The sequence below is a fragment of the Ammospiza nelsoni genome, chromosome 9 (genome assembly GCF_027579445.1).
Source record: "Ammospiza nelsoni isolate bAmmNel1 chromosome 9, bAmmNel1.pri, whole genome shotgun sequence".
Classification (NCBI taxonomy): Eukaryota; Metazoa; Chordata; class Aves; order Passeriformes; family Passerellidae; genus Ammospiza; species Ammospiza nelsoni.
This window is the reverse complement of record NC_080641.1, coordinates 4,388,211-4,415,351: the sequence shown is the minus strand read 5'-3', so window position 1 is coordinate 4,415,351 and position 27,141 is coordinate 4,388,211. Positions and strand designations below refer to the sequence as shown.

Genomic DNA, 27,141 nt, shown 5'->3' with positions numbered 1-27,141 from the left:
AGGATGCTTGGCATAATTGCCATCTTCTTTGCTCTGGTTGATGATCATCAATTGAACTGGAACATCTTCAATCAGATGATGTGCATGTGAGGTAGCAACCTTTGTGGCAATGTGATCTAAGGCTTGCTGTTGTTTCTTAATCTTGGGTCCGGCGTTCATCTGCTTGAGACGAAGTACTTAAAAACTGTATTAATGGTTCAAGTTCTTTCTAAATTATCTTACATATAGTTCTAATCTATTAAATATCTTCTACTAACTTCTGGATATCATGTACAGTTTTAATTTCAATGGTAATGGTGAGTTTTTGTGGCTTCACTACAGACTGATCAATCTGCTACTTGAAATATTTCTAAGGAGCAGAAGATTGCTCCTTATCAGGAGCAATTTTTATACTCCTTTCTTCTAGCAACACTGTCACAGTTTTTAGAAGAGTTACAGAGTCTAATTATTTTCCAGCCATTAATATATCATCCATGTAGTGATAGATGATATACTCAGGGAATTGCTGCCAAACAGGTTCTAATGCCTAAGCCACATAATTTTGGTACATTGTAGGGGAATTTTGCATGCCTTCGGGGAAACAAATCCATTCATACCTTTTGTAGGGTTCTGCCTTATTGATAGATGGAACAGAAAAGGCAAAATTACTAGTGTCTTCTGGATGCAAGGGGATGGTGAAAAGACAATCTTTGAGATCAATGATCAATAGATTCTATGACTCAGGTATCATAGTAGGAGATGGAAGACTAGGTTGCAAGGCACCCATACTTAGAATTACTGCATTAACAGCACGTAAGTCATGTAGCAACCTCCATTTCCCACTCTTTTTCAGGGTGGTAAAAGTTGGAGTGTTCCAAGGGCTAGTGGATGGCTTTATGTGTCCTTCCTCAAGCTGTTCTTGCACTAATTGTTGGATTATGGGGAATTTTTCCTTTGACAGCGGCCCCTGATCAATCCACACAGGTGTATTAGTGGCTAAGCTAATTTTGAGGATTGGCTGCCCCCCAGTGGCCGCTGCTAGAAAGGCTGTGTGACAATGGTAGCTTTTAATTGACTTAACAGATCCCCACCAAGAAGACCTAGTAAAGAACCAGGAGTTTGCATGACATAAGGCCTTGTAGACACATTCACTCCATCTGGGAAAGTAAAAGTAATTATTTCCCTGCTCATCTGAGTTGCCTGAGTCCCTCCAGTACCTGCAATGCCTAAAGTAGGATTGACCAATGCCCAAGTTTTTGGCCATATTGTGTTTGAAATTATGGTTACATCTGCTCCAGTGTCAATTATGAGTTTCTTTGTAATAGAATCACCATTAGGATGTGTCAGGGTTACCTGTTTGTCTGGTTTACCTCTTGTGATGTCCATGGCCCAATATACTTCTGGTTTACCTGTGGAAACAAAACTTCCTGTTCCCCATTCCTTGTAGCCTGTACAGGGGACACAAGGCTTAAAAGGAACAAGCTGAGCAATTCGTGAACCTTTGGTAATAGATACAGGAGGGAAAAATGTTCTGACCATAATTTTAACAACCCCTTGATAGTCTGCATCAATAACCCCAGGAATTACATCCAATCCCTTTTTACTGGCAGATGATCTCCCTAACAGAAAAGCACTAAGCCCATTCCCCACGGATCCTTTTACATTACTATCTATCAGGTGCACAGCAGAGTCCGTGATGGTCACGTCTATTGCGGTTTCTACATCCACTCCGGCGCTTCCAGAAGTTGATGATCTGAGTGAGTAAAGTCCTCCTCCTCCTCCGTGGGAGGCTGAGCTCTCCAGGCAGCTCTCTGTACTTGCTGTGTGATGCCCGGAGAGAAGGCGTTCCGAGACCCGTTTCCCTGGAACCGACATTCTTTAGTATTGTGGTTATCTTTTTTTCAGATAGAACAAAATTTTTTCATAGTTGCAGAGTGACACTGACTCCTAACATGTCTGATTTTACCACATCCAAAGCAGTTAATGTTCTTTCCTTTGGCTCCCTTTTGCAGTAAAGGGAGCAATGGTTTTAGAACCATTAGAACCATTTAGAACCATTAGAAAGCAATGGTTTTACTGCATCCTGTACTGCAGCAACTACATAAGCTGCTTTTTGTCTCTCTGTAGTTCTAGCCATGAGTTCCAGCATTTCTGTAACATCAGCTCCCTTCTTTATTTTTCCCAAAATCTGTTGAGTTTTATCATTAGCATTGTCAAAAACAAACATATTAAACAATTGTATCTTTGTGTCTGAATCCAAACAAGGATGATCATAGATAGCTTCTTGCAATTTGTCTAAAAATTTATCAAAGTCCTCATTCATTCCTTGGCGAATCTGTGTAAAAGACTTAGTGTGTAATCCATCTGGAAGTGCAAGGATAGCATTATATGCTAGTTGTTGATTCATCTGCAAGACTTGATCAATGCTCCTAGCCTGGGCAGTGGCAGTAGCCCAGGGCCCTTTGCCAAGTAACTGTTGTGCTGTTAAACCATACAGAGGATCACCCTGCACTCTAGGTCTTGCAGCTTCCTGAGCACACTTCTCCTCCTAGCTTTTATGAAGCATCACCTGCTGATGGGGTGGCATTATGAGTCTTATTAAGGTATACACATCAGCTGGAATTAATATGTTAGATGTAAAAATATACTGCAAAAGTGACTGTGCAAGTTGGGATTTTAAACCAAATTGTGAAATTGCAGCTCTTAACCTCTCTAAAATCTCCTAGTTGAAGGGTTTTCAAACTCTACTTGCAGCATTAGTTACTACAGGAAAAGCTTCTACATCATTGCAGAGAAAAGTCCCTTCTACAATAGCTTCTGGAATAACTCCCTTCCACTTTTGTTTCTGAGCTTCTTCTATTCCAGGGTCACATTCCAACTCTAATTCCATATTCTTTACAGCATGAGAGGGAGGATTTTGTCTAATCGGCTCGAATGCTGCCTCAGAGACAAACTGATAGGGTGGTAACTGGTTTCCTGGTTGTCTGTCTGAACCTGCTATCATTGGCAAGTCCATTTTCTCAAAAGAATAGTCTCTTTTGGGGACAACTGAATCCTTTTGTTGAATTACCAATTTTTGCAAACTGTCCACTAAAGACTTTTAATCCTGTTCCATAGAAGTATTACTCATAATAACATCTCCTTATCCTTTTCACTTTCAGCATGTTTAGTTTCTAAGTTACTGTTATCAATAGTTTCTTCACTCTGAGTACAACTGTCCTTTGGTCTGCAGCCTAAGCCCCTGAAGAGGCAGCAGCTTCCTCATTCTCGCTCTGAGCTGGAGGAGCAGTTGGTGTAATGCTCCATTCTGAGCTGAGGGGTTGTTTGCTGCGTGAGAGAATGTCTAAGGTGGTAGAAAGCAGTTGCTGAACTGAAGTTACTGGAAATGCCTGAGGCTGTTCTGACTCAGAGGCAAGGGCTGCACATGCCGCAGCAGCAGCTTTCCTCTCTGCCTTCAGGGCTTGAAACACCTCCATGATAATTTTCCACAAAGTAGCATATTTAGACACCTCTTTTGCCTCACTCCAGCCAGATGCAGTACAGTCCCACAACATCCAACCCACAGCTTCCCATTTCGAAATCTCAAAAGCAACCTGTGCTCCTGTGTAGAAAGCGAGGGGAGACGAACCATCCTCTGATCAGCATCGAACTCCAATTTATTGATCCAGCATGCACATTTTATAACCGTGTTAATTAAGTTCATACATATTGCAAAACCCAAGCTCATCATTGGTTACAGATTAAACACCAACCCCTCCTTTTGTTTTCAATATTTGTGGTTTGTTATTGAAACCAAGATTTGTTTTCTCAGCCTGATATGAATGGTTCTCAAGGCCTTCATGTTTGTCACTTTTGCTTTCCCAAAACTTATCCAAGGACAAGATATTTACTTGTTATTAAAAAACAAGCCTGAGAACTCTGCTGTTTACAGAAATGTGGGAAGCATGAGGCCCTGAGGTATCACAATGGATGGTTCCATGAAGCCACAGAGCTTCACACTGTCCTCTTGGTTACATGGATTCTACAAGACCCTGGAGTGTGACAGGGCCCCTATAGTCCCATGAGTCTCCAGAGAGTCACAATGTGCCCAGGAAGCACTGCAGTGTGACAATGTCCCCAGAGGCACTGCAGTGTCACAGAGGAGCAGCACTGGAGTGGGCACAGCACCAGGGAAGGTTTGGCAGTGTTCCCATGTGTGTGAGACAACAATGGTGGCAACACCAATGTTCCCCTGTCTATGATACCACAGCGGTTCCAAACTGAGCATTCCTCTCTCTGTGACACCACAGCAGTGGCAGCCCTAAATCCCTTCTCTGTGACACCACCATAGTGGAAGCCACAATGTTCTCCTCTCTTTGACACCACAGTGGTTACAGCCCCAGTGTTCCCGTCTCTGTGACAACACAGCTGTGCCACCCCTCATCCCCCTCTCTGTGACACCACAGAGGTGGCACCCACAGCGTTCCCCTCTGTATGACACCAACACAATGGCAGAACAAAGATTCCCCTCTTCATGAGAAAACAGTAGTAGCAGCCCCAATGTTCCCCTCTCTGTGACACCACAGCAGTGGAAGCCCCAAAGTTCCCCTCTCTATGACACTGCAGGGTTGGCTGTCCAAAGTTCTACTCTCTATGGCAGCACCACAGTGGCAGTTCCAACATTCCCCTCTCTGTGACACCTCAGCATTTGCAGCCCCAGTGTTTCCCTGTCAGTGACATGACAGCAGTGGCAATACCAATGTCCCCCCTGTCTATGACACCAAAGCAATTGCAACCCCAGTGTTCTCCTCTCTGTGACACCACAGGGGTGGCAGTCCCAAATGCTTCCCTGTCTGTGACACCACAGGGGTGACTCCCCCAGCATTCCACTCTCTGTGACACCACTGAGATTGCAGTCCCAACATTGACTTCTGTATGACAAAACAGGGGTAGCAGCCCCAAGGTTCTCCTGTCTTCGAGCCCACAAGGATGGCAGCCCCAACATTCCCCTCTCTGTGATACCACAACAGTGGCAGCCTCAGCATTCCCTTGTCTGAGGAATCAGACCAGAGTCAGCCCCAACATTTCCTTCTCTGTGACACCATAGATGTGGCAGCATCAAGTCCCCCTCTCTGTGACACCACAGCAGTAGAAGCCCCAGAGTGCCCTGTCTGTGACACCACAGCTTTGGGAGCCCCAACATTTCTCTCTCTATGACTCCATGGTAGAGGCAGCCCCAATATTCTCCTCTCTATGACAATACAGAACTGGTGGCCCCAGCATTCCCATGTGTATGATACCACTGTGGTGGCAGCCCCAACAGTCCCCTCTCTGTGACACCCCAGTGATGGCAGTCCCAGTGTTCCCTTCTATGACACTACAGCAGCAGCCACCCCAATATTCCCCTCTCTGTGACACCACAGCTGTGGCAGCCCCATTGTCCCGGTCTCCGTGACACCACAGTGGTTGCTGCCCAAATGTTCCCCTCTCTGTGACACCACAGCTGTGGCAGCAGCACTAGAACAGAAGCAGCAGCCGTGGAACACCAGGGGAGCAAGGGAGGAGCAGAGAAGGAGCAGTGGAACAGTGGGAGATGAGCGGTGTTGGAGCAGCAGAGGAGCAGCAGTGGAAGAGCAGACGAAAAGCACAGCACAGCTTTTGAGCAGCAGTGGAGTGAGCATGGAAAAGGTGGAACAGTGGTGACACAGGAACTACAGCCATGGAATGGTGGTGGCACAGGAACTACAGCCATGGAACAGTGGTGGCACAGGGACTACAGCCATGGAAAAGTGGTGGCATGGCCCCGCAGCTGTGGAGCAGCGCCTGAGATGCCAAAGCTGCGGGACACAGAGCGGCTCCCAGCGCTGTGTCCTGCAGGAGCCGGCCCCGCACACATCAGAGCAATGCCCCTCAGGCTGACCCAGAGCTGGGGCACAGACAGGAATTGCTGCTGGGCTGTGCAAGGCGTGGATTGAGTCCATTTAATGGTGGCCTGGGGGTTCGATCCTGCTCATTGTGGCTGCTTTTGTGCTGTTGGGACCATTCCAGTTCATCTGAAGTCATGAACTCAGGAGAAACTTGGGACAAAAGGAATCAAAGTGCCTTCTGTCCTGCTGCCTTGGTTTGGAAAGACAGGTGCCTGCTAAGGAAGGCAGGAGCCTCTCCTGAAATGGAGAATGTGAACCCTCCCCCTGGGAATTGCTATAAATTTTAAATTAATGGGGTCTCAGGTAAAAAGTATGGGAGCAGGAAATAACATTTCTGTAATAGGGAAGAAAATAAAAGGATAAAATCAACAATGCAGTAAACTAAAAAAGCATTTACAGAGTCAGAACACAACCGGACATCCTGTTGGTCAGGCTGTTGGTAGCAATCCAAGTGGAAATGTGGCTACAGTCCTCCTGGAGTGGCAGGTGTGGTTCTGTTGGAGCAGGGCTCCTGTAGAAAAGGGTGTAGTGTTGCTCAGAGGATCCAATGGAAGAAGAGGCAGCTGCTGTTCCTCTGGGAAATCCAGTAGAGAAGCTGCTGTTCCAGAATCTCCAGATTCTATCTGGCTAGAATGATTGGCTCTTCCCTCTGGGCAGAGCATCTCCCAATGGGATGCTGTAGTTCTCATCAGCCATGCGGTGACATTCAATAGTCTGTTATCAGCAGATGTGCCCCCCAGAGGGAGGACTGTTTGTGGAAGAGATAAGGAAAACTGCCATACAGATGGCAAATAGAATCCATCTTGCCTGCAATCTGGGACACCTGCAGAGAAAGACATCTTGGTAGAAGTTTAATGATTTCTGATTTGGGAACCGAAGTGGGTCAGTTATTGGCCTGTGGTTTGTTCTCATCCAGAAAGATGTTCCAAAGTACTGCAATGTGGCATTAAAAACCAGGAACGTTCCTCTTCATCTGGATATTGCACATGGACTACAGAGCTATTTGTGGTCATTATGATAGGAAAAAAAACTGGAAATCTTTTCCTGATTTCACTCTTTCTTCCTGTCTCTGGGATTAGGCCTCCAACACTCCCTGCAGGTCTTCTTTCCATGATCTGCTCCTCTGGAGTTGGGATGTGACAAATCAGCAGTGGGAAGAGGGAGGACAATGGACCATCACAACTGCAGACTCTGTTTTTATGGCCTCTGGATTTCCAGTGCTTAGAAATTGTTATGTTTTAAACTGTCTGAACAAATCCCACATTTTGCACTTTTTCCCTTGGCAGAAAACCTTCCTTTGTGCTATTTAGGAACTGACCCTGGGAAACACCTCATTGCAGATGCTTTTCTGTTGGTTTTGCTAAGAGATGACAAGAAAATCAGCACAAGGGGCAGGGATGAGGGAAAGGGAAGAAACAATTCCTTTCTTTTCTCTTCCTTGTAGAAACTCTCCTCTAGAGGTTGTGCTTCAGCCAGAGACTTCCTAGGCCAAGGGCTGAGGGAAGCAATTCAGCTGAGGCAGTTGAGACATCTCCTCCCTGGTCTGTAGCCCTGGGGCTGAGAGGGGACATGGGTGCCCCTCTTGCACCGCCTGGAATGGGGGATTCCTCCTGCCTCTGCCAGGCGCTCATGATCCTGGCATTAGCCCTGGCCTGGCTGCTCCTGCTCTGAGCTCCCTGCCATGGGCATTGCTAGTGCTGGAGGGCAGCAGGGAGGGATTCAGTGCAAACCTGGGAGGTGCCAGTGGGCTCAGAGATGGCTGCAGGTGACAGTGACACAGTGACGGGAGGTGCAGATGGACACCGGGACAAGACAACGCCTCTGGGAAAACCTCTTGGAAATTTGGGGGACTTGGAGTGTAAAATACACACGAACACGGACACACAGACACAGAATACTGCAAAGCATTTCCCAGCTGTCTTAGGTTGGACATGGGGGCTGTATTCTATTCCTATCTGATGGGGCAGTTATCTTCTGTTAATTGGGCACTTTTCTTTATCTCTTCCACAACCCATCCTCCCTCCCAGGAGATATCTTCTGTTAATGGGCCATTGAGTGCCCCTGCATGACTGATAAAATTCCATCATCCCATTGCAAGAAGCTCCGCCCAGAGGGAGGAGCCAAGCATTCCTACCTGGATATAATCAGAGAGCTGGAAGACCAGAGTCAGCCTTTTCCACTGGATTCCCAGAGGAAGAGCAGGCCCAAAACCACCACCACTGGACCTTCAGAGGAAAACTCCACCCTCCTACAGGATCCCTGCTTCAACAGAGCCACACCTGTCACTGCAGAAGGAATACAGCCACCATTTACTGGGACTGCTACCGCCACTGCGCCCCACAGGGTATCAGGTCGTATTCTGAATCTGTTAGGACTTTTTCTTTGTACTATTGCATTTATATTTTAATTTTACTGCTAAATAACTTTTATTCCTATTCCCATATCTTTTGCCTTAGAGCCACATAATTTCAAAATTATAACAATTCGGGGGGAGAGTGTTTACCTTTTCCATTTCAAGGGAGGCTCTTGCCTTCCTTAGCATACACCTGTCTATTCAAACTGAGACAATGCCTCAGGACTCCCAAGCAGTTTTGGAGGAAGTCAGTGCCCCTTTCCCCCTCTCTCCTGCTCCATCTCCCAGCCCAGCACGGCTCCCAGCTGCAGGACAATGCCGCTGCAAACCCCGTCCTGCCAGGGATGCAATGGGGGGGAATCTCCTTCTCCTTCCCTGTGGCACAGAGACAAATCGCATCCTGTCCTTGTCCTTTCTCCCACAGGCAAGAAGCTGAGGATGGAGACCAGGGAGGACAAATCCCCACAGCAGAACCTTGTGGAAAAGGCTGTTTTAAGCAGCTCCAAAGCACAGGACTCCAACAGAGACAAAAAGCCCTCGAGATCCCACAGGAGGAGGGGCTCCAAATCCAGCCCAGGGTGCTCTGAGGAGCAAAGACCCACCCTGTTCCAGGAATGTGGAAAGAGCTTCAGCTAGAACTCAGAGCTGGTGGTGCATGAGCAGCTTCACAATGGGGAGAAGCCCTACAAGTGTTTGGAGTGTGGGAAAAGCTTTTGCCAGAGCAATTTCCTGATCCACCACCAGATGATCCACACTGGGGAATGGCCTTACAAATGTGGGGAATGTGGGAAGGGCTTCAGGTGCAGCTCTAAGCTCGTCACCCACCAACGCATCCACACCAGGGAAAAGCCCTATGAGTGTCTTGAGTGTCCAAAAAAGTTTCACACCACCTCCACTCTCCTCAGGCACCAGCAGATTCACACAGAGGAGAGGCCCTTGTGCTGCCCCAACTGCAGGAAGGGCTTCACCCGCAACTCCCACCTCATCACCCACTGGCGCATCCACACTAGGGAGAGGCCCTACGAGTGTCTCCAGTGTGGGAAGAGCTTCACCCAGAGCTCTCACTTGATCAAACACCAATGGAGGCACTGGTAAGGGAAGCTCTGCAAATGCCGCAACTGCAGGAAATGCTTTGTGCACTGCTCCAGCTTCATCCCCCATTGGAGTAGCCACATTTGGAAGAACCCTGGTGATCCATGTTCCCTGTCATTAATGCTTGAAAGAGTCCTGTCCCTTTTCCTGCCCCTGCCAATGACATGATGTGGGTCCAAGAACATGAGGGTCTGGCCATGGTTGCGTCATTATATTCTCTCCCAAATCAGATCATTGCTAGGGGTAGGAAAGGGATTCTGTCTTCCCCAAGGAGAAGGGTGTCCTTTCCAGGCAGGAGTGAATATGTGGCCGGGAAGAGACAGTCGGTGGTGTTGCAGTTTTCCCTGTAAATAGTTTTTCTGATCTCTACTGTTATCAGTGTTGTTGCTGTTCCTGTTTGTTCCTTATCTCGTTGCTGTTACCAGTAAATTGTTCTTATCCCAGCCCAGGATCTTTGCTGTTTGTGCTTTCCATGGGAGGCGGGAGGGCAGCGAGGGCAGTGTGGTTTTAGCAGGAGCAGGAAATTAGGGAATCCCATTCCTGAACCCCGGCCCATGAAAACCAAGCATCCCAGCTGATCCCAGCCCTGGTGGCCATAGCAGCAGCCTTGGGAGCGGGTCCCTGGCTGGGGCTGTGGGAATCTCTTCCCTCTGGTACCCAGGGACAGGAGTGGAGGGAACGGCTGCAGCTGAGTCGGGGCAGGCTCAGGTTGGATGTCAGGAAAAGGTTTTTGCCCAGAGGCTGCTGGGGCCCTGCCCAGGCTCCCCAGGGAAGGGTCCCAGCTCCAGGGCTCTCTGAGCTCCAGCAGCATTTGGACAGCGCTGCCAGGCCCAGGCTGGCATTGTTGGGGTGTCCTGTGCAGGGCCCGCAGTTGGACTGGAGGATCCTGATGGGGCCCTCTCAGCTCAGCCAATTCTGTGGTTCTGGGATCCCATGAGCCTGGGGATGGGGGGCTGAAAATCATTGCCATGGCAATGGGCTCTGGCTGCAGGCCTGAGCTGGTGTCCATGGCAACCACCCCATCATGGGGTCTCCATGGAGCTGCCAAGGGACTGACCATAGCAACAGGGGGTTTGTGATGGTTGCCATGGAAACTGACCATAGCAAAAGGGAGGTGGTGATGGTTGCCATGGAAACAGACCATAGCAAGAGGGCACTGGTGATGGTTGCCTGCTAAGGATCAGATTTGTCACAGGCCCTCAAAGGTTTTCCATAGGGACTTTCCAAGAGTCTCCAGGCTGTTCCAGAGCTGGAATGTCACAGGCACAGACCGGGGCTCCATGGAGACCTGCCAGGGCTTTCTGGGGATGGTAAAGAGCCGTGTGGTCAGAGGCAGTCACAGCCATTCCATGGTGACATCCCAGGGCACCTTGGGCTGCAAAGGCACCGATCTATCACAGGCACTCATGGGGACTCCAAAGTTACATCCCAGGAGTCCCCAGGCTGCCAAAGAGCCAGGACGTCCCAGACACTCACAGGGGTTCCTGTCATGGGCACAGTGGGATCTTCAGGCAGAGTTTATTAGAGAAGATCCTCTTGGGTCTTGAGGTTCAGAAAGGAGCCCCAACAGCCCCCACAGATACCAAAATGTCACCATTCAATCAGAGATAACACAGACTCCGATCACAAGTCTAAGGGCTCAAAGCCACCCTTTTTTCAATCCTCTTCTTTTATACCTTAATTTCCTAGAGGTGGACATCATTGGTCATTTAATCAACATATTTCACATGATTGGCTAATTAAGACAACACTCTTCATTAAAAATTTTATGGAAAAAACAACCTATTACAAATATTGTCATGGTGCCAGTTATTGATGTTTGTTTTATGCTGGGCCTTTCTGGGGGCTCTCTGGATGTGGGAAACCCTCCTGTAGCAGTTCTGTGCCAGGTAAAAGGAAATGCACACGACTTTTTTTGTCTTCAGCTTCTTGTTTATTGTTATCTTCTCTAAAGTTTTGCATGCTGTGTATACCAGGTTCAGCAAGCTGGACAAACACCTCAAAATGGCTCTAAAATGTACGGTTTCAAGGTCTTTTAAAGTTGTCTTACCCAATTAACTCTTAAAACTTACATTATTTCTACTTATCGACCAATAACTCATCCCTTGACTGTCCAGGTAACCTCTGCACTGTGCTTTCCTTGACCAATCACCCTGTGCCACCAACACTGCAGAAAATGGAGTGGATGAAGAAGAAGACAGGGACTACATCCAAATGCCTCCATCTTGCTTCCTATCTACATCATATTAAAAATCCCAAAATCTAAATTTCTCACCCAAGGGACATGCTATACTACCCTATAATCTATTTCAGACTTTGGTAAATTGTAATCTGTCTCAAACTCCTGGAAGTCCTCTCCATGGGGGAAGGTTAAAGGCAGTGTTTCTGTGGGGGTCAGAACCCCCACAGAGAAATATTCCCTTTGCCCTGGATTCCCACACATTTAATCTAAAAACCTTTAACCCTTAACATGTGAAGTTACCAAAAATGTTCCAGGTAAGTAGGATTAGAAGGAGAAGAAATAGAGAACAACAGAAAGACAGAAGATCCATAGAAAGACACACACATAAGTACCAACTGCTGGGGTTCCAGCGTCACTAACAGAGAAACCCCAGGAGAAGGCAGAATCCAGACCATGGGCTGGCCTCGTGCTCCGGCTTTTAACCCCCTGGGCCTTCATGGGCCCGCTCCGGGGGTGGGACTGCCAATTGCTTGTCCAGTATGAGCCAGAGTAGCACCAGCTGCTGGTGTGTGATTGATTGACAGCTCAGCCAATCAGGGTGGGGTTATCACAGCATTTGCTATGTGATTGACAGCTCTGCCAGGCCAGGGCTGGGGGCGGGGCTCTGTCCCACCACAAACCAAGGCCTGACCCAGCCCTGGCCCCACACGGGCATTCCGAGCATCCCAAGGTGTCTCAGGACATCGATCTCATCCAGCCTCTGACAGCGACCACGGTGACACTACGGAACCTCATGGAACCATGGGTCAGTTGTGACAATGGAGATCCAAGGAAACGATGGTGAGACTGTGGAATCCAGGAATCATGGAATCAAGGAGATCATTGTGCAAATCATGGGCCCCATGGAAGCAAGGATCAAGGATCAAACTGTGGTTTGATTGTGATTGATTTAAAATAGAAACAAGGAGCCATTGTTTCACAGCGGGGCTGCGTGGGGCCAATGGACCCTTGTGACTCTGTTGAGGCTCATGAAACCAAGAAGCCATTGTGACATTTCCAGACCTCATGGAATCAAGGAGAGCATTGTGACAGTGTTAGCACCCATAAAGTCAATGGACCATGGAACAGGTCTTCCTGGTTTGGACTCCTGGAGGCTGTCTGAGACGTCCCACTGAATTTGACATGTCAAGGGCCACTTCCCATCTGACCGTGCAGCACTGGGGCTCTGTGCTTTTATTCCTATGGGAAAGAACTGTCTTTCTTGTCTAGGCACCCATGGCCAAAACTGTGATTCCGTGTCTAAAATTCTCTATATCCAAGGGTTACTCCTGGATGAAAGCTGCCCATACAGTCAAGTCTGGCTAGACTTGGCCTCTGGTGACTGCCTCTCATCTGCCCCTGCACCACTGGGGCTCACTTGTTTCCTTCCTATGGAGGCCATTGTGACACTGCAGGGCATTGTGGAACCAATGGGCCATGGTGACACTGCAGGCCCTTGTGGAACCTGTTACACTGTAGGAACTTTTGGAACCAAGGGGAACATTGTGACCCTGCAGGGTACCATGGATCCAAGGGGGCACTGTGACACTATGGGGCCTTGTGGAACCAAGAATATCTTTGTGGCTCTGTTGGGCTGCATGGTCCTAAGGAGCCAGTGTGAAGCAGCAGGGCTTTGTGGAACCAAGAGGCCATTGCTGCATTTCAGGGCCTCGTGGAGCCAAAGGGCCGTTGTGATCCTGCGAGGCACCATGGATCCATGGAGAGCATTGTGACATTGCAAGACCCCGTGGAATCATGGAGACCATTGTGACTCTGCAGGGCCTCATGGAAGGAAGGGTCCATTGTGACACTCTGGGAACTTGTGGAACTAAGGGAATCATTGTTGCACTACTGGGCCCCAATGGAACCAAGGGGCCATTGGACACAGCAAGGCTTCAAGGAACCAATAGACCATTATGACACTGTGGGACCTTGTGGAACCATGGAGACCATTAGGATCCTTACGGACTTGTGTAATCAAATGGCCATTATGACACCTGAGGGCATAATGGAAGCAAGGAGCCATTGTGACACTGCAGGGCCCTGTGGAAGCAACGGAACATGAAATAGGTGTGGCTGCCTTGGTCTCCCAGGGGCCACCTGACAGGTCTGTCTGACCTTGGAATGTGGAAGGCTGCTCCCATCTGCCCCTGAAACACTGGGGCTCTGGGCTCTTCTTTTCACTTTTTACAGGCAGCCATGGCCAAAATTTGGATTCCACCTCCAAATATCTCTCTATCCAAGAATTGCTGCCAGACAAAAGCTGCCAGGAGAGACAAGTCTGGCTGGTCTTTGATTCCTGAGTGCCAGAACTCACCTGTTTTCCAAACACTGGAAAGGGCTCTGTGCTTTGCTTTGTATGGAAAAAATCATGCTTCTCCAGACATAAAATTCTGAAATTAGGATTCCACATTCATAATTTTGAATATCCAAGGGTTGCTCCAAGCAAACCTGCAGGACAGACAAGTCAGGCTTGCCTTGGCCTCTGGTGGCTGCCGTTCATCAGCTCCTGAAACATGGGGCCTCCGTGGCTTCCTTCCTATGGAGACAAATGTGACATTGGGAGCCTTGTGAAATGAAGAGGCCATTGTGACACTGCAGAGCACCATGGATCCAAGGGACCATTGTGACACTGTGGAGCCTCGTGGAACCAAGGGCATCATTGTGGCTCTGTTGGGCCACATGATCCCAAGGTGCCAGTGCAAATCAGCAGTGTGGTAGTTAGCCCAGCTGTAACTCAGAGTCAGTCAGATTTTACCCTAAAAGGATTGGGCATGAGTTTCAAGCCCTAGGAATCATTTGTTTAACATAGGGTGAGTTTGAGAGTTCCCCCACAAGCCTTTAGTGTTGCTGTGCTAACTTGTCCAAGTGTCTACTCCCCTATTGGTTACTTGTTTCCCCTATATGGTTGTTGTTCTAGTTTTCTACTCCCAAATGTACATGTTGTTGCTTCCCCTTTGACTCAGGTCTTTGGATCCTGCCCCTCATACTGTTCTCAACTTCTCCATGTTTATTGTTTTTCACCCCGTTATTAAAGTTGCTTTTAAACAACTCCATTGATCCTGCTCCTTTTCATTTTTGCCACCCTCACCCTGAAGTCAGGGAATGAGAGAGTTTTGTCACAGCCACCTTCATTGTGACATTTGGCCCCCGAACAGGGACCTGACACTCAGGAATCCCTGTGTCAGTCACATCAGCTGGGGTTAGCTCGTGGATAGGCCAGTGCTCCCTGGGATTTTGGATTCATCATTGTTACAAGGGACCTTTCCCAGGATATGCAGGGACAATGACGATTTCACCTGCATAGGTTTGCAGGTGGGTTTAGGGAAATGCAAGACATTTAGTGCCCATTTTGCCATTGTGCCATTGTGTTTTTACAATATGCACCCAAGTCCCATAATTGATTTGGGCTGTTCTGGTAGCTCTTCTTCATAAGGCAGTGTAGAAGTCCATCCAAAAAATCCTTCATTTTTTGCCTCACAATTGTCATGAGAAAAGACTACCGAAGGGTTAAAACTGCTGAGCCAGTTGGGAAAGAAAGTCTCCTGCTTATCTAGTGTGTTCACAAGTGATGTTTGCAGAACACGCCATGCTGTACTCGAAGGGGGCATGCTGCCCTTTTCTGGACAATTAAACTGGACTTTCTTCCAAACTCCTGACCTGGCTGGACTGAGCTCTGGGGTGGCTCCTCCCTGCTCCGTGAGAGGACCCCTCTTGCCTGTCTTCAACCACCGTGACGGACCAACAGAGATGCAAATCCCCTCATCAAGGAACCAAGAATCCCTCTGGTACCCTATTGGTACCCCCATGGCACCCCCATGGCACACCCCTGGCAACCTCCTTTCAGAGACTGGGACTGTACTCCCTCCCAACTCAGGGAGTGGGAAAAACCTAACGTACCTGTGAGCATTTGGCCATGAAAACAATGGAACTGTCTCACCCCCTCCTTCTGTTCCTATTCTTCTCCCCTCCATGGAAACCTAATTTCAGCCACCCTTCCCCCAACCAAGATATATATTGGGGTTCGGTTTGACTGCCTTTTGAGTACTCCCCAAGACGTGTACCAGTGAGTTTCGGCGGCGGGACCCCGAAGACATCACATTTTGGTAGCTATACCCCATTTCCTGACCTTCTTTCCTCCCTTTTTCCCTTGTCTTACCCTTCTCTTCCCCAGATCCCTTAACCAAACACATATTTAGCTGTGGTTATAATCAATAAAATTGCACCTTGTTGATTTGTTACTGCAAAACCCCTGTGCCTTTTGTTGGTTATTTTTGCACCCAAAAATCATTCGTCACCCGTTCATTTCGGGCGGACCTTCACAGGCAGAGAAAGAGAAAAATGGGCAGCCAGATTTCCAAAGTAGAAAGGAGCATATATGGATGCTTTAATTCTCACTGATCATGACAAAGTATTTTCAAAGAACGAATTGAAATCAATCACAAGGTGGACCATTAAAAATTTTCCAGACACCTCTGCTAATGAAATCCATACCACTGAATTTTGGGACTCAGTGGGAGTTAAACTGTACAACTTTTGATCAAAAGGGACCCCATTGCACCCCACATACTCCCCATCTTCAACACCACCTTCACCAGGAAGCAATGTGTTGACAACTCAATCCATTGGTCACTCCTACCTCAGGACCTCCCCTCAAACCTGCCTTTCTCAGACCTTCCACGGCAGTCCAAGATGGAGACAGCCACACGGTCTTGGAGCATCATGCCCTGGAGACTCAAGACGGAAGGAGCCCGAATGTGGCTTGGGAGACTGACCATCCTCCCTCCATTCTGGCTCCTCCACTTCCTGCTACCACAACCTTCTCTTCCACCCTGAATGAACCTCCAGACTCCACCCTCACAATTGTGGGTCATGCCCCACTCTTAATCATTCCACCTCCATCCTGGGCCATGCCTCCAGAACTCCACCCTGGAAGTCCGCCATCCTAAATCAAGGGCCTTCCTCCTCAACACCTGACAAAATGGCAGTGCCCTTTGCCTCACCCTCCGGCAACAATATACCCCCATGATCAAAGATACAAAGCCCAACTGTCACAGTATTTCTAATCCAAATGTTTCTGCTCCAAGTTATTCTTCCTCCCCAGAAGACAGTTAGGACTCCTCAGATCCACCTCACCCCTCACTCCCAGAAGATCCCTAGGAAAGGAACAAGACTGGCAAATGGTCTTGAAATTCCTCATTGCCCCAGGATGTTATGAAAGAAGGAGGCAGAACCCCAGGTATCAGCCATTGGTTTAATTGGTTTCATTCCTAGCCATTGGAGGAAATCAAGGAGCTGTGTAGGGCAGCTAAAGACCATAGGAAGGACTGAGCTTGTTTTAATGGCCTAATTAGGGCAATGTTTACAGCACATGTCTTAACCCTCTATGAGTTAAAATATATTAGGACCATGTTGTTATCTCCTACAGAATACACCCTGTGGGAAGGGGGATGGAAGTGTTTACTAAATCAATTAATAGCAGACTATGCTAATAATGAGGCAAGGGCAGAATTGACAATCAACCATCTAGCTGGAGAAGGACAACACAGCCTATAAGATGATCAAGCAGCAGGTATCCTCAGAGAAGTATTGGATGATTAAAGAAAGCCATTAAAGAAATGGCTTTGCAAGCTTTAATCCAGGTATCGGATGGTAGCACCCCCAATTTGGACTACCTTGGGTGGCTGCAGCTAAAGCTTTAGGACAATTTGACCATCTGGGGTGCCTGTTAAGTAAGCAAGCCAATGCTATCTCCCTTGCATTGAGTGGCCTGCTCTCAGACATAGAGACCATCAGACATGCCACCTTGCAGAACAGCAATAGAGGTTTTACTCTGGGCACCTGGGCATGGCAGTGTAGACTCTGAGGGCATGTATTGCATGAACCTCTCCAGGCACAGTGAGTCAATCCACAAGAGCATTCAGGTACTGAAGGGTTCAAGAATATTCAAGTGAAAAACAAAGACTGGTTCAATAAACTCTTCCAATCCAAGGGACTAAAGGGATGGATAATATCTAGCTAAAACAGGACTATTAATTCTCTTAGTTGTTGTTGTATTATTAGTTGTCCCATGTTTGTTTGGATGCTTTTAGAAAATCTTACGAAATTCTTTCAGTTTCATCTTTGTTGTAAAACAAAACGGAGGAAGATACACAACACAGGATCCTCATGGACACCTTGGAGGAGAGAACTGGAGGCCAGGATGGCACAAAAACTTCTCAGAGACTCAGTGTGGGAAGGAAACACCTTAAAAGTACCTAGAAGTATTCTTAAATGCATAAAGTACCTTAAAAACCTTGAGTATCTCAAAGCATTAAATGGGCACCACTGAGTGTCAGTACAAAGTTCTCAAGGGACTCATTAAAGCAGATAATTGGGGCCATGATTGCACAAAACTCTCACAGAGTCTGTATCAAGAGAGAAACACCAGGCACCTTAAAATAACTGAAGTACCCTGAAGTATTAATGAGCCCCAATGAGTGTTGTTACTGACAAAGCCTCTCCAGGGACTAATTACAGCAGATAATTGCAGGCCATGATTGCACAAACCTCTCAGAGACTCTAATAAAAAAGCCAAACCCAAAGTCCTTTGAAAAACCTGCAGTCCCTGAAGGGAGCATTCAGGAGCCCCCAGGCCATTGCTGAGCAAGGCTCCCCAGGGACTCCTTCCAGCAGATCCTTGATGCCACTGGGAGGTGGGCTAGGGGGGATGCTGAGGGCAGGACAAGGGGCTGACAGTGCCCAGCCTGGCTGGGGCTGTGCCAGGAGGCCCCAGTGCCTCAAGACAAGGTGTCTCCTCCCAGCCCTTGGTGGCACAGACCCTGCTGTGCCCAAGGGCACCAAGACTTGGCTTCTCTTTGTCCCCACCTGTCATCACTGCCTGCAGTTCTCTGCTCTGCCTGGGGCCTGGGGACACTTTCTCAGTCATTTCTCTCAGTGGGACCCATTAAAAGTCCAAGAAAATTTGGAGTTGGATTCTGACTTGGAGTTCTGAAGAGGTTGAGTCAGCTCCCTCTCAGGGACTGATGTTCAGGGCCTGAGCACAAAGCCCCAGAGACTCATTTAAGTCCTTGTGCTGTGTCTGTGCTGATGAGCTGGGCCCGGCTCCTGGCAACAGAGGCAGCTCCTGGTAACCAAGAAGAGCTTCAAAAGCACATTTCTCTTGATGAGCAGCTCTTCTCTCAGCTCAGCAGGGCTGGGGCACTGCCTGCAGCCACCCTGGGCACAGCACAGAGGCACAGAGAGCTTCAATCAGTCAGGGCTGGGAAGGTGCTGAGAAGTGCCTGGGGCACAATCACTGCCAGCCCTTGGCACAGGAACCTCTGGCTGCAGGACAATGCAGCTGCAGCTCCTGGAGCCATCTCCTGCAGCTGGAACATCCCAATGCCTACAGACCCTGTGAGTACATTCTCTGATTGTCTCTTGTGCAGAGCAGCCAGGGGTGCCCAGGGCTGTCCTGCAGAGCAGGGTCCTGCAGCCCAGGGTGCTGTGCTGGGGCAGGGACTCTGCTGCCTGCCAGGGACAGCTCTCAGCCAGCCCTGGCAGCTGCTCCCAGCACTGGGGGACAAGGTCTGGGTGGGAGGAGACAGCTGGTAAGGCTTGGAAGTGTTCTCTTTGTGGTGGTGAGGATGCTGCATTGTTCAGAATTGATCATGCATGATATATAACTGCTGCACATTTCGAAGTATTTTATACAGGGAGCACAGCAAGGCAGGGGCTGCATAAAAGAGGAATTCCTGTTTTTTAACCTACTGGTCTCAGTTGCCTGGATGGGCAATTGCCCATAGATATTCATCTCCTAATTCTGGCTGAGAAAAACAAAAACATTTTTTCTCAGATCTGAATAAACCATGCAGTCACAGAAATCAGCTCAGGACCCCTCACAGGTGGCATCAGTGTTGCTTTTCCAGCCTCCTCAAGGTTGCTCTGACATTGCCATCAGAGCCTGCAGAGCCAGAGAGGCCTCTGGGCAGTGCCAGAGCTGGGAGGGGTCTGCAGGGCAGAGCTGAGCCCCCAAAGCTGGGCTGGGCTCTGGCAGAATTGGCAGGGCTCAGCCCTGGGCACAGGGAAGCAGCTGCTGGCAGGGACAGCTCCAGGCAGCAGAGCCCTGGACAGGCAGTGGGGGGAAAGTGCCCCAAGGCTCTGCTGGGATATTTAAAATCCTCTCCAAACCCTACTATTCCATGATTACTTTTTTTACAGATCCTCCTGCCAAGACATTGCAAATGTCCAACAGCAGCTCCATCAGGCACTTCCTCCTGCTGGCATTGGCAGACACGCGGCAGCTGCAGCTCCTGCACTTCTGCCTCTTGCTGGGCATCTCCCTGGCTGCCCTCCTGGGCAACGGCCTCATCATCAGCGCCGTAGCCTGCGGCCACCACCTGCACACGCCCATGTTCTTCTTCCTGCTCAACCTGGCCCTCAGTGACCTGGGCTCCATCTGCACCACAGTCCCCAAAGCCATGCACAATTCCCTCTGGGACACCAGGGACATCTCCTACACAGGATGTGTTGCCCAAGTTTTTTTTTTTGTTTTCTACGCAGCAACAGAGTTTTATCTCCTGACTGTCATGTGCTATGACCGCTACGTGTCCATCTGCAAACCCCTGCACTATGGGACCCTCCTGGGCAGCAGAGCTTGTGCCCACATGGCAGCAGCTGCCTGGGCCAGTGCCCTTCTCTTTTCGCTGATCCACACAGCCAATATATTTTCCCTGCCCCTGTGCCATGGCAGTGCCCTGGGCCAGTTCTTCTGTGAAATACCCGCAATCCTCAAGCTCTCCTGCTCCAAACATTATCTCAGGGAATTTGTCCTAATTGCTGTAAGTGTGTGTTTAAATTTTGGTTGTTTTGTGTCCATTGTTTTCTCCTATGTGGAGATCTTCAGGGCTGTGCTGAGGATCCCCTCTGAGCAGGGACGGCACAAAGCCTTTTCCTCCTGCCTCCCTCACCTGGCTGTGCTCTCCCTGTTCCTCAGCACTGCAGCGTTTGCTCATCTGAAACCCTCCTCCATGTCCTCCCCATCCCTGGATCTGGCCCTGTCAGTTCTATACTCGATGGTACCTCCAGCCCTGAATCCCCTCATCTACAGCCTGAGGAACCAGGAGCTCAATGCTGCAGTGTGGAGACTGATGACTGGAGGCTTTCAAAAACATTAAACTGCTGGCCAGTTTCTGGAAATCACTTGTAATAAAACTCGGTTTTGATACCTTCTGTTGGTTTCATTTTGGAGGTTTCTTTTCTTTGTTTTACTTTTTTAATCTTGTCTGATACTCTTAGATTGGACGTGACCAACATGTGTTCTCTAGTTTATATACTTTTAAGAAAGCATCATCTTAAAGTCATTAATTACATCACAATAAAATATATTAATTAGAGCAAAGATCTTTGTATCAATGTAATTAGCAAAAGTTTTACAGAAATTTAATAAGGCACATTTACGTATGCACCTAGCCTAGCTTGCAAATATTTGCATCTATCTTTTCAAATGTGTTTCCATGTTGATGCCTTGTCTTCTTCCTGGCTATGCAAACATTTTAAAATCATCAACTGGTTTTTAATCCATTAACTCAGCTTTGCTTGTAAGCTAGCTGTCAAGCCCTTCTGTATTTTCCACAGAGAAATGTCACTGATAATGCCATTTCCCATTTTGTTTCTCTCCACAATCACTGTGGCCACAGACTGTGTCAATGTGGGGTTGCACCCTCAGTGTTTTAAAGGAGCTAAATGCTCATCCAGCAAAGTTTTCTGCAGAGATGCCCTTTTGTTGCCTTCTCTGGAGCTGCAGCAGCAATGTCTGTGTGCAGAGCTGGGGCAGATCAGTGCTGGCACAGCAGCTGTGCCCAGCTGCAGCAGCACTTGGTGTTGCCAGTGCTGCTGCCGTGGCCCTGCCCCGCTGCCCTGGTGGCCCTGGTGTTGCTGCAAGGCCTGAGTGCTCTCGGGGCCAAGCACAGCCCTGGGGGGGGCAGTGCCGGGGCTGCAGCAGGGACAGGCCATGGGCACTGCTGGGGCAGCGCTGATGCCTCAGGCCAGGGCCTGGGGGCTCAAGGCTCCTTGCCCAGGCTCTCTCAAGAACACTGCCAGGCCAATGCTCAGCACAGAAACCCCCGTGAGCAGCCCCAGGCTGGCCGTGGGCAGGCTGGGGGCGAACAGCATGGCTGGGGCTCTGCAAGGGCGCTGGGGCAGATGGAAAGGAGCAGCAGAGCAGGGGCTGATCCATCCCCAGTGTGCTGGACAGCCCAGGGCAGCGTCCCAGAGCGTCCTGATGCAGCTGCCAACAACATCCCCCCTCTGCAACCCTGGCCTCTCCCCCAGCTCACACAGGTGCCCCATCCTTGCAGGCACAGACACGGCAGCACTGGCTCAGCAGCCCGTTTGCATTGCACAGAGCAGGGAGAGCACCCCCATGCTGTTGCTGTGGGGACATGAACGTGAGGGAGCACAAATGCCATCGGCCCCTGGGGCCAGCAAGGGCTGGGGGACACCAGGGAAACCACTCAGCTTTGTCCTATCCTCTGCACTGAGCCAGAAAGTTTGTTCCCATCAGCTGGGACTTTTCTTTCCCACTGCAGACGCTGTTGCTCAGAGCCAGGGCTGCCTGGCAGCCACCCCCAAACTGCCCTGAACATTTCCTTTGCTTCACCTTTGCTTTCTTTACTCTTTCTGATGCAAATTTCTTCCTATTGCCCACTCCAGTGGGCCCAGAACTGGACAAAGCCCTTGAGGTGCTGACCAACCAGTGCTGAGCTCAGGGGAAGAATCACTTCCCTGGTCCTGCTGGCCACACCATTCCTGATCCATGCCAGGAGCCATTGGCCTTCTTGGCCACCTGGGCACACTGCTGCCTCATGTCCAACCTGCTGTCCATCAGTGCCCCCGGGTCCCTTTCTGCCTGGCTGCTGTCCAGCCACTCTGTCCCCAGCCTGTAGTGCTGCAGGGGTTGTTGTGGCCAAAGTGCAGGACCTGACATTTGGACTTGTTCAACCTCACCTTGTTGGATTTGGCCCCTGGATCCAGCCAGTCCAGGGCTCTGTGCAGAGCCCTCCTACTCTCCAGCAGATCAACACTCATACTCAGCTTGGTGTCATCTGCAAATTTGCTCATGATGGAGTCAATCCCCTCATCCAGATCATCAATGCAGATATTGAAACCCACGCTGGCTGGCTCTGATCCCTCAGGCATTCTGCGGGTGCCCTGGGATGGCAGTCAGGGTGATCTGTTCCATAACCTTACCTGGCACCCAGGTCAGGCTGACACGCCTGGAGTTCCCCAGATCCTCCTCCAGCCCTTCTTGGGGATGGGCTCACATTGGCACCTCAAGTCCTCTGGGACCTCCCTGCTGAGCCAGGACTGATGGTAAATGATGGAGAGCAGCTTGGGGAGCTCATCCACCAGCTCCCTCATCCCCCTGGGATGGATCCCGTCTGATCCCATGCACCTGAGAGCATCTGAGTAGCTCAGCAGGTCACCCACTGCTTCCTCCTGGATTACAGGGGGCTGTTCTGCTCCTTGTGCCCATCTACCAGATCAGGAGAATACTTGTATTGAGGACAACCTATCCTAAAATTTAAAATTGTGACAAACAAGGTATTAAGTAGCGCAGGCTTTTCCTCATCTTTAGTTACTATATTCTCCACTGTACCTAAAAAAGAGTAGAGGTTGTCCTAATCCCATGTTTTTCTAGTAATTTATTTGGAGAAACATTCAGTATTATTTTTTATAGAAATGGCCAGATTAAGTTCTAAATGAGCTTTCACCTCTTTCCTTTTCTTTGTGTATGACTTAACTACATCCTTAAACATTTCCTAAGTTGCCTGGCCTTCTGTCCAAATGTGATGTTCCCTCTTTTTTCCCTGAGTTCCCACAAAAGCTCCATGGACAGCCAGGCCAGTCATTTTCCTCACCAGCTCATCTTTTGCCACACTGGGACAGGCTGCTCCTTCCCCCTTAAGATTACTTTCTTGAAATGTGTCCATCCTTCCTGGATCCCTTTGTTTTTAAGGGCTGTTTTCCTTTTAAAAATCAGCATCTGATTTGGTACTCCCCAAATCTGCATCCTGAACAGGCCAAAGTCTGCCCTTCCTAATTCCAGTGTAGAAGTTTTGTTGCTGCCCCTCCTTCTTTCACAGAACATTGAAAACTTGATTATTTCATGGTCACTGTGCCCCAGACTGCCTCCGAGCCCCACATCTGCCACCAGCCCTTCTCTGTTTGTGAACAGCAGCAGACAGAGCTTTCCTTGGCAGTGGGAGTGTTACAAAATTCAGTAAAACAGAAAATTACTTAACCTCAAAGTAGCATTAGAAGCACCATTCTTGATTCAGCTGGATGCACGGCGTATAGCTCCTCCCAAAGCCGTGCATGGTGAGTACAGGAAAGTTTCTGTTTCTTTTCTGTATTTTGCACACATATTCATTGATTGTCCTGGACTAAACACACATCTGATAATCATTTCCTCAAAATCATTAACATATTTCCCCTCCCCTTTACCCATGCATTCTCCTGTCCTGGGGGTCTCTCTGATGGTCCCTGGTGCTCGTGGACCCCAGTGTTCCTGTGGGCCTGGCTGAGCTGGCAGGACACTGAGGCTGGTGAATTTCAGTTCCCTTCTCACAAAATGGGCATTGTGTGGTTTCCATAGGCCTGGGGTTTTGGAGAATCAGCATTGTGTGTGCTCACCTGGTGTAGACAATTTATCATTTGGTGACATGAGGTCACAGAGTGGGCTATCACATCACAGAGTGGGTTATGTGAGGTCATCGAGCAGCTATGGCATCATGGACTGTCTCTGTGACATCACAGAACCACCTGTGAAATCACAGGGCAGAGGACTGACATCACAGAGCAGACTATGACATCACAGAGTTGGCTGTGACATCAGAGACCAGCTGTGTGACATTAGATAATGGGTTGTGACATCACAGAGCAGACTGTGACATCGAGGAGGGGGCGGGTGACTGTGTGACATCACAGGAATGCTGTGTGAGGTCACTGGGTTGGTCACTCTGCCCCAGCTCCCCCTCTCAGTTTCCCCCCAGAAGTCCAAAGCTGTTCATGCCCAGCAGGGTCCCTGTCCCCTGGGATCCCCCCGGCCCACCTGGAGCCACAGCCTCCATCAAAGGATGTTCCACAAAATCAACCCCAAAACCTGACACAGGGACAGGGGGCTGGGCTGTGTGACCAGGACATCAAGGACGGGGATTATCCAGGTCACTGGGGCCTGGTCTGGGTTCCCCAGGGCCGGAAAGATGTGGCAGCTGGAGCAGGGTCTGGGAAGGGCCTTCAAGGTGGGGCTGGAGCCCTTGGGCTGTGAGCAGAGGCTGAGGGAGCTGGGCTTGTCCAGCCTGGAGCAGGGAAGGCTGAGGGGCTCCTCATCCCAGCCTGGCAGTGCCGGCGAGGAGGGGGATGGACAGCACAGACCCCCTGTTTGTCTCAGGCAGTTTCTTCTGCAAAAAAAGCAGGTGGTGGTTGATGCCAAGGAGCTGAAAGCTGCAGGTGCAGCCTGCAGTGGAGGAAGCTCAGTATTACACAAGGCTGCTCAGGGCCCCAGGGGTTGGATGAGGGAAATGGTGGGGAGGGGGTCGGGAAAAAGTCTCATTGATTGTCAGCCACAAAGATGTTCATGTCTACTCACACTGCATTAGGATGTGCTAAGATCAATATCAACAGGAAATTGCTGGTATCAATCTACAAGCAGGAAAAGAAAATTAACAGGAAAAAATACTATCTTTGTTTCATGGTTTTCAATATAGTAGATTCAGTTCAAATACAACTCTGAAATCCATCTAATTAACCACAAAAATCTGTAGACCTTAAATGAAATTATTCCCAAGGGCTTGTCTTGTCAGAGTGTTTTAAAATGTTAATGAGCCCTTCAGCTCTGAATTCCTGAACTGAAAAGCTGAAGCCAGAACAAGCCTCTGGAGAAGTAAAATTCGTATGGGAAACTCCAAGGTGCTGAAGATCCATCCTGATCAGAGCAGGAATGAACAGCAATGGGCATAGCTTTGTGGCTGCCCCAGCTCTGGGATGGGCCCTGGGCCTGGAGCAGGAGCAGCTCTTGAGGGCCCCAAGGCCGGGGCTCTTGTGCTGCCCTGGGCAGATGGGATGGCAGCAGAGGCTGCAGAGCTCTCAGCACCTCAGCCAGAGGGGAGCAGGGCAGCCAGGGAGCCTCCTTTGGCCTTGGCCAAGCACCTTCCCCTATGGCTGGGGCTGAGTCCTGTGGCAGCTGCAGCTGCTGCTGTGCCCTTGCCAGGCGCTGAGGCCGTGGGGCAGTGCCCAGAGCAGCCTGGCCTGAGCAGAGCTGTGGGGCCAGAGCCGGCTGGGCTGGGCTGGGGAGAGGCCCTTGGTGCTGCCCAGAGCTCAGGGCAGCTGGCAGAGCTTGCAGGGAGCTGGGCTGGGCTCCGAGAGCCTGGCCAAGAAACCATCAGTGTCCATCTCAGCCTGGCTGAGCACGCAGGGGCCAAGAAGCGCAGCCAGGGTCTGCACATTCTCTGTGTGGGAGCTGAGCTTGTGAGCCCTGAGCCCTCCCAAGTGCTGGGGCTGTACCTCCAGCTCCCGAGGAGATGTGACAAATAGGAGCAGAGACAAAGAATTCCTGCTGGATTCTTTATTGGGTTTGCTTATACAGGTGACCTGGATCCATATGTAGACAAGGGGTTTTGTGTCAGAAAACACTGGGACAGTGATAAGAATAATATTTTTTAGCTGAAAATTATATTTGATGTATAATAACACAATGACAAAAAATGACACATGATCAGGCAGGCATTTGAGTTTTTCGGAGGACAGGAGTCTCATTGATATTCCAGAAGTCAAACCTGTTCAAATACTTTCCTCAGGGCTTTCTTGAGATGACAGGTAACCACCAGAGGCCAAGGCCAGCCAGAGCACTCTTTCCTGGCAGCTTTTGTCTGGGAGAACCCTTGCATATAGGGAATTTTTCAGAAGGAGTATCATTTTTGGCACTGGGAACCTGTAAAGACCAGAGGTTCTTTTCCATATCAGAGAAAGCACATGGTGCCAGTTCTTCAGGGGCTGATGAGAGGAACATTCCAAGATCAGCTGGACCTGTCAGGTGGACTCTGGGAAGCCAGGCCAGCCAGACCTGTTCCATGTTCCCTTGGTTCTGTGAGGCCCCACGGTGTCATAATGGTCTCCATGATTCCTTGGGGCCTTTTGATTTATTAAAAATATGTATATTGGTCTAGTACCTATATCCAACTGTGACAGACAAAGACTCTCTAACAGTTAGAAAGTGTATGTTTATTGTGACACCGGGCAGCATGTGGGATAGCTCCCACATACACACCGCAATTTACAGGTGATTACAGAGTCCTTTTATCTATACAAATATTGAATACCCAAAATACAAATGCATATTCATAACTTTGGTACATCCCATTCCCCACTTTGTATGGTAATTAGTTCAAAAGCTATTAAGCATGCGTAGTTTGTTCCTCTAAATGAGTCGGTAGTCCCTTTCATGGGGACAGGTCCCAAAATGAGGAAGTAAATGAAGTTTTCCTTGTTCTGACCTTTCTACATTTTCAATGCAAATACGACAAATGAACCCTTGGTAGTACTCCCAT

The 27,141-nt window shown here is 49.2% G+C and overlaps 2 protein-coding genes across 2 annotated transcripts in view; both read left to right on the top strand.

The window, feature by feature from the left end:
• Nucleotides 1-1,675: 1,675 nt before the first annotated feature.
• The window catches only part of LOC132076992 (zinc finger protein 420-like), a 98,494-nt gene continuing 73,028 nt past the window's right edge, over nt 1,676-27,141 (top strand). Inside the window, 2 exon segments of the mRNA XM_059478427.1 lie at nt 1,676-1,736; nt 8,663-9,316. Coding sequence (XP_059334410.1) covers nt 1,676-1,736; nt 8,663-9,316 — 715 coding nt within the window.
• Nucleotides 19,777-20,709, top strand: LOC132077250 (olfactory receptor 14A16-like). Its single transcript, XM_059478794.1, has one exon. The coding sequence runs from the start codon at nt 19,777-19,779 to the stop codon at nt 20,707-20,709; it is 933 nt and encodes a 310-aa protein (XP_059334777.1).

Coding starts and splice junctions, on each gene's coding strand:
- LOC132077250 (XM_059478794.1), top strand. CDS start 19,777: ATGTCCAACAGCAGCTCCATCAGGCACTTCCTCCTGCTGGCATTGGCA.